Genomic DNA, 7022 nt, shown 5'->3' with positions numbered 1-7022 from the left:
AAAGCAGTTTCTAAAATAATATCCAGGGGATGCATGCAGAGCTGTCATTGGCTGAGATAAGTCCGGCCGTGCGTCACGCCTCCACCGTTCCCGGAAATGCATCCGCGGAGGAGCCGTGGAGGAACCATCAGTGTATCCTCGGTTAGAGCTCCTCCAGAGAGCCTCCTCGACGCTCGATGCTCGGTGTGCATTTAGAGAAATTAGATGTCCTTCAAAATGGCGCGCTGAAATTCATTTCCGGGTCACTACCGGAGGACCGAGGAGTCGAGCAGTCGAGGAGGGGAAATTTGAGTATTGAGAAGCCTCTAGTGTGTGTGAAGAAGCAGGAAGTCAGCTTGTGGGGAACCAGAGAGAGAGAGTTTCAGAGAATCCTTGATGTGGTTTGGAACAGGATGTGGGGTTGCTGGGAGAACTCGAGAACAACATCTTGTTCAGATGTGTTGTTTCTGTTGTTTCAGGGTCACATGCCGACCCACCAGCTGCTCAGGAAGTATGACCTCATGCAGTTTGCAGACGTCACTAAGGGAGTGAGGTGAGCAGGGGGCGGGGCTTAGCTGAACAGGAAGTGAGCTCAGTGTACAGGTGATTGACAGGTGTGTGTTTCAGTGAGGGGAACCTGCTGCTGCTGAACGAAGCTCTGAACAAACACGAGACCTTCTTCATCCGCTGCGGCATCTTCCTCATCCTCGAGAAGCTGAAGATCATCACCTACAGGAACCTGTTCAAGAAAGTGTGAGTACTTCTCAGTAATTACAGTGGGGCAACAAAGTATTTAGTCAGCCACCAATTGTGCAAGTTCTCCCACTGAAACAGATGAGGCCTGTAATGTTCATCCTCACTTCAGCTATGAGAGACAACCCTAACCCAGGATGGAGGGAAAGAATCCAGGAAATCACATTGTAGGATTTTTAATGAATTTATTTGCAAATGATGGTGGAAAATAAGTATTTGATCAATAACAAAAGTTCATCTCAATACTTTGTTATATACCCTTTGTTGGCAATGACAGAGGTCAAACGTTCTCTGTAAGTCTTCACAAGGTGTTCACACACTGAGCTGGTATGTTGGCCCATTCCTCCATGCAGATCTCCTCTAGAGCAGTGATGTTTTGGGGCTGTCGCTGGGCAACACGGACTTTCAACTCCCTCCAAAGATTTTCTATGGGGTTGAGATCTGGAGACTGGCTAGGCCACTCCAGGACCTTGAAATGCTTCTTACGAAGCCACTCCTTCGTTGCCCGGGCGGTGTGTTTGGGATCATTGTCATGCTGAAAGACCCAGCCACGTTTCATCTTCAATGCCCTTGCTGATGGAAGGAGGTTGTCACTCAAAATCTCACGATACATGGCCCCATTCATTCTTTCCTTTACACGGATCAGTGGTCCTGGTCGCTTTGCAGAAACACAGCCCCAAAGCATGATGTTTCCACCCCCATGTTTCACAGTAGGTGTTCTTTGGATGCAACTCAGCATTCTTTCTCCTCCAAACACGTCTAGTTGAGTTTTTACCAGAAAGTTCTATTTTGGTTTCATCTGACCATCTGACATTCTCCCAATCCTCTTCTGGATCATCTAAATGCTCTCTAGCAAACTTCAGACGGGCCTGGACATGTACTGGCTTAAGCAGGGGGACACGTCTGGCACTGCAGGGTTTGAGTCCCTGGGTCGTAGTGTGTTACTGATGGTAGCCTTTGTTACTTTGGTCCCAGCTCTCTGCAGGTCATTGACTTGGTCCTCCCGTGTGGTTCTGGGATCTTTGCTCACCGTTCTTGTGATCATTCTGACCCCACGGGGTGAGATCTTGCGTGGAGCCCCAGATCGAGGGAGATTATCAGGGGTCTTGTATGTCTTCCATTTTCTAATAATTGCTCCCACAGTTGATTTCTTCACACCAAGCTGCTTACCTATTGCAGATTCAGTCTTCCCAGCCTGGTGCAGGTCTACCATTTAGTTTCTGGTGTCCTTTGACAGCTCTTTGGTCTTGGCCATAGTGGAGTTTGGAGTGTGACTGTTAGAGGTTGTGGACAGGTGTCTTTTATACTGATAACGAGTTCAAACAGGTGCCATTAATACAGTTAACGAGTGGAGGACAGAGGAGGCTCTTAAAGAAGAAGTTACAGGTCTGTGAGAGCCAGAGATCTTGTTTGTTTGGAGGTGACCAAATACTTATTTTACCAATTAATTCATTACAAATCCTACAATGTGATTTCCTGGATTCTTTCCCCCCATCCTGTCTCTCATAGTTGAAGTGTAGCTAGGATGAACATTACAGGCCTCTCATCTGTTTAAGTGGGAGAACTTGCACAATTGGTGGATGACTAAATACTTGTTTGCCCCACTGTATACTGTTGGTACTTGTCAATGTCTCTAGGTATGAACATGTAGCCCTGTAAATACCATGTCCTTTTGTGTTATCTGTTGTTTTATGTTCATGTTGTAACCTACTTGCTGCCATGTTGGACAGGTCTCCTGTGAAAAAGAGATCGATGTTTTATATTATATATACTGATCAGGTACCTGCTGCTGAGGACCCACCAGCTGCCCCTGGCCTCCTTCCTGGTCTCTCTGCAGATGATGCAGCTGCAGGACGTTGATCTGGACGAAGTGCAGTGTATCCTCGCTAACCTCATTTACATGGTGAGACACACACACACACACACACACACACACACACACACACAGACAGACAGACAGACAGACAATGTTTGTTTTACAATTTCTTTAAATAGTATTATTTTTCTTTATTTATATACTGGAATTAAATGTAATGTATAATTAATTATAATATATAAAATAATAAATGAATCAGATTTGTTATGTATTTAATCAAATATCAGTTTCACAATAAAAGGATATATTCAGTCTGAGGTGTTTTACTGCAGCGGGGCGCTAACAGTTAGCCTGTTCTTCTTCTGTGGTTTCCCTCAGGGTCACATCAAAGGCTACATCTCCCAGCAGCACCAGAAGCTCGTGGTCAGTAAACAGAACCCGTTTCCTGCTCTGTCCTCCGTCTCATAGACTACGTCACCCACAATCCCCTCTGCTCTGTCCTCCGTCTCATAGACTACATTACCCACAATCCCCTCTGCTCAAACATTCTTTATTTTGTACCGGAAACCTTTTAATGTTGAATAAAAACGGAATCTGTTTGTAGAGCGCGTCCCGTCTCTCATTATTAACACTAACCGGAGTAACACTGGAGCTGGTGCATTGTGGGTATTGTAGTCTTTACTGGGCATTTATCATCTGTAGTGGAATATACAGTGGAATATTTAAAATTAAAATATTTCAAGAAAACGTCAACAATTCAGGGGAAAAGTGTTAATATTTGAGGATAAAGTGTCTCAGGGTTTCTCGGGGTACTGCAGGACCTGAGAGGTCATGTGACCCTGAGAGGTCACGTGACCCTCGCTGGCCTCCAGCCGGGTCCGGATCCAGCTCAGGTACCGGGACAGTTTGGTGAACACCAGCCCGTCCCCACATGATGATGTCATCAGCAGCCCGGTGAGGAACGCCGTCCCGCGCTCCACCGTAGCAACCGGCGCCCCCGGCAACAAGCCCGAACACCGCCGGGCGCCATTCTGGGTCCTGTGCCCGGTTTCTGATCCAATCAGAGTCCGGTCTGCTCCATGGGGGGTTCGGTTGTGGTCCTGGTTGTGGTTTTGATGGTGGTGTTGGTGTTGTTGGTTGTGGTCCTGGTTGTGGTTTTGATGGTGGTCCTGTTGGTGGTCCTGGTTCTGGTGATGGCGTCCATTCTGCGTCCCTTCGCTGCCATTCTTGTTCCTAAAGGGTTCATCCGGGCTCTTAATGGTACTGTTTGGGTTTCTTAAATCCCCAGTCTGGTCTCTCTGGACTCGATCAGAACCATTTCTCCTCATATCCGCACTAGTGTAATTCCAGAGTTCATTAAGGCTCCCCTGGGCTCGTTTGGGTCTGCTTTGCCCACCCTCTTGTCCCTCATTAAGCCCCCCCATGCAGAACATCTTGTTGCTAAGCAGATTTGAAACGTTCGTATTTAGTCGGCACTCGTCCAGCGTTTTGTAGACGAGCGTCTTTTCCCCGGCGTCCCCCGTCCTCCCAGAATGCATCAGGATGTTCTCGCTGAAGTCCCTGGTGGGGGGGAGGCAGAGGTGGGAGAGGGCGGGGCCAAAGGTCAGGGGGCGGGACAACTCCAGCAGGACGAGGTCATCGTCACGGCAATGCTCACGGAAACGCTCGTGGATGTAGAGCGACCGCACGGCGACAAGTGTCTTTCTATCGCCTGGAAGAAGAAAAGATTAGTGAGGCTTTTATTTTGAAAATCATCTTAAATTTCACAATAAAACGCTGCAATAATATACCGGCGGCCACGGTGAAGTCAGAGGGTCGGGGGGGCGATGACACGCCCGTTAGGAGACATCGAGCCGAGGTCAGCACGGAGCGACGGCCAATCACAGCGCAGCTACACAGCTCCTCCCCTCTGCTGTCCAATAGGGACGCCTGCAGGAGCAAAACAAACCTGTTAAATACAGCATGACTTCACCACCGCTAAGCTAAAGGAGGCTAATGGGACGTGATTGGTCGCCTCACCTGCCAGGGACAGTCTCCTCGAGGGCACAGCGTGGCGTTGATCTCGTCAGGAAGTCGTCCGCAGGTAAACTCGGCTGAGGACACAAACATGGCGTTATTTCTCTCTATAGTTCTTGTATATTTTCTCGTGTTTTTTTATCATCGTACCTTCAGCCCGGCAGCTCCGCCCGTCCTCCTGCAGTCTGAAGCCCGTCAGGCAGGAGCAGACGAACGAACTGACGGACGCCTCGCACATCTGATCGCACGCCAACGGGCCGCCGATCGGACACTGAGAGATCTCTGAGACACGGGACGGTTAAACACAGGTAGATCCTTTAGTCCAAAATCATTGAAAAACGAATGTGTTGCTGGTGGAGTACCGACCAAATAACGGCGTAAATAACAAGTTTGAATCAAGTGTTAATCGATGCCATGATGTTAGCCAACTATTTATTACAAAAACGCTGAAAAAAGCACACCTTAAACTAGCTTTGTTCGAAGCCACGCCCCCTGTTTGGAGGCGGAGCTAACATCGCCTTGGGCGTGTTCTAATCAGATATATTAAAAACCATTTTTATAAGGGTTCATTTAAAATGTAAAAGAATACAAATATATACAGAAGAAATACAGATAAATTAGGGGAAATAAAACATAATGAATAAAATGTATAATCAAATTAATATAGTACAAAATAACAAATAAGATTGAATTTATAGTTATAACCTATATATAATAACCTGTGGAGGTGACCAGCGGGGCGGTGGGGGGGTTTCCATCGGGGCCCGGGGCCCCCAGCTCACAGACAGGGCCGTAGTGAGGGGTGGGGCAGGAGCACAGGAACCCCCCCACCCGGTCCGTGCAGTTTCCACCGTGCAGGCAGGGGTCCGGCTCGCACTGATCCCCGTCTGGAACAGAAATACAGAAATATAAACAATGATGACGAAAACAAAGTATTAGTTTAGATTTGAAATGAAAACGTACCGTAGTAAACGGTCCAGAAGGCGTTCTGAAGACAAACAAAGACATTAATAACGGTTTCAAAGTAATTTAAAATATTGCCTTAATTATTATTATAACTATAGTTATCATATTTAATAATTACAAATGTTTTACAAAAGAAAATAACTGTACTTAAATAAGAATTAACAAATATATTTAGATAAATAAAATATATAAATTGAAGTATTATTACAAAATATATTTAGACAAGAAAAATAAGAATTAATCTATAATAAAAAATATATAACAAATACTAATATATTCTTTAATAATGTTTTCCCTCACCGTACTGGGCGTGTCCTCGAAGTATTCCCGCGCCTCCTCGTAGTTGCACCATTCCTCGTAGCACTCCCTCTCGAGGTTCCCCTGCAGAACCTCCTCCACCAGGAACCTGTTAGCGCGCCGCGAGCGCAGGAACACGTCCTGGGGAGCCCGAAACACTGACAATAAAATAATAAATACTATTATATAAAACAGGTTAGCACGCCGCGAGCGCAGCGGGCCCGAAACACTGACAATAAAATATAAAATAATATAAATAAACCTGTTTAACTGCATGCGACGTCCTGGTTGCGAGCGCCGCAAAAAACTACTAAATAATATCAAATAAAAATCTTTGTAGTTTATAGATATTTATTATTTTTATGATTATTTTTATGAATATAAAACGTAATAGTTATTCAAACTAATTCTTCATTACGACACTGAGTGTATTTTAAGTTAAAAACAAGTGTTTTTGGCACCAATAGACCACCGTATGAATTGGATCATTTGTTTGTCTGAAATATCATATTGACCTTTCAGTTTCCCGCCCGATTGACCTGTGAATCAAACGACAGCTGATATTAGCACTAAGTTCGCAGTGTACCGATGTCTTACCTTGTCCTTGGATGAGAACCTGAAGGAAGCAAGCGGTTAGCGCCAGAAGAGACGCTCGAGCCGACATGATGCCGACCGCCATGACTCTGAGTGTCTGAACACTGTTTACACACTGACGTCACACACTGATTTCTGTCGGGAGTCTCGTGATTAAATCAAACCAGACTTCATTCACAAATTTACCAATTTAAAAAAGCTTCGTCTTAATTTACGGAGTTCAGTTTTACACATTTTAAATAGATTTTAAAACTCAATATTCCCAGAGGAGTTAGTGTTTCACCTCCTCATCAGGTGTGTTGCTCTAAAGAGTTAAATGGTATTTAAACGTCTCTTTGTAAACACTGCAGTGGACTCTGACCTGTTCTCTCTAAACAAGCAGCATCGGCCTCTGAACTCCAGGAGTCTGTTTATCCCCGGGTAAACAAGGGATTAATCATTTAAAATCATCCCCGGATAGACATAGACGTGTAGGGGAGACATGATGCCAACAAGACCCTTAGCCTATATAACCCACATTACGTTACAAACCTTAAAATCTGTCATAAAATATTCAAATATAACTGTTAAAATCTCCCAAAATCAAAGACGATGTGTTAAA

General features: G+C 45.3%; 2 protein-coding genes across 3 annotated transcripts in view; one reads left to right on the top strand and one right to left on the bottom strand.

Annotated features, from left to right (window-relative positions):
• Positions 1 to 3151, top strand: part of pcid2 (PCI domain containing 2) — a 7639-nt gene extending 4488 nt beyond the window's left edge. For both annotated transcript variants that reach the window (XM_034214976.1, XM_034214979.1), the window contains exons 12-15: positions 459 to 532; positions 607 to 732; positions 2512 to 2635; positions 2927 to 3151. In XM_034214976.1, coding sequence (XP_034070867.1) covers positions 459 to 532; positions 607 to 732; positions 2512 to 2635; positions 2927 to 3016 — 414 coding nt within the window. In that variant the 3' untranslated portion in view covers positions 3017 to 3151. The remainder of the gene's footprint in view (positions 1 to 458; positions 533 to 606; positions 733 to 2511; positions 2636 to 2926) is intronic.
• Positions 2804 to 6916, bottom strand: prozb (protein Z, vitamin K-dependent plasma glycoprotein b). The gene is made up of 8 exons (XM_034214906.1): positions 6425 to 6916; positions 5831 to 5985; positions 5528 to 5552; positions 5284 to 5451; positions 4715 to 4846; positions 4568 to 4641; positions 4339 to 4477; positions 2804 to 4259 (listed from the first exon to the last, which is right to left on the bottom strand). The coding sequence occupies exons 1-8, from the start codon at positions 6504 to 6506 to the stop codon at positions 3343 to 3345; spliced, it is 1692 nt and encodes a 563-aa protein (XP_034070797.1). The 5' UTR covers positions 6507 to 6916; the 3' UTR covers positions 2804 to 3342.
• Between the last annotated feature and the right edge of the window lie 106 nt (positions 6917 to 7022).

This window comes from Gymnodraco acuticeps, unplaced genomic scaffold, assembly GCF_902827175.1.
Source record: "Gymnodraco acuticeps unplaced genomic scaffold, fGymAcu1.1, whole genome shotgun sequence".
NCBI lineage: Eukaryota > Metazoa > Chordata > Actinopteri > Perciformes > Bathydraconidae > Gymnodraco > Gymnodraco acuticeps.
The sequence above is the reverse complement of the archived record's forward strand: the minus strand, read 5'-3'. Positions and strand labels throughout refer to the sequence as shown.

What these genes read in the sequence shown, in the direction of transcription:
- prozb (XM_034214906.1), bottom strand. Translation starts at nt 6,506, where the DNA reads ATGGCGGTCGGCATCATGTCGGCTCGAGCGTCTCTTCTGGCGCTAACC. An exon ending in TCGAGGACACGCCCAGTACG is followed by an intron (nt 5,553 to 5,830) that starts GTGAGGGAAAAC and finishes GTTTGTCTTCAG; the next exon opens with AACGCCTTCTGGACCGTTTA. An exon ending in TGACTTCACCGTGGCCGCCG is followed by an intron (nt 4,260 to 4,338) that starts GTATATTATTGC and finishes TTCTTCTTCCAG; the next exon opens with GCGATAGAAAGACACTTGTC.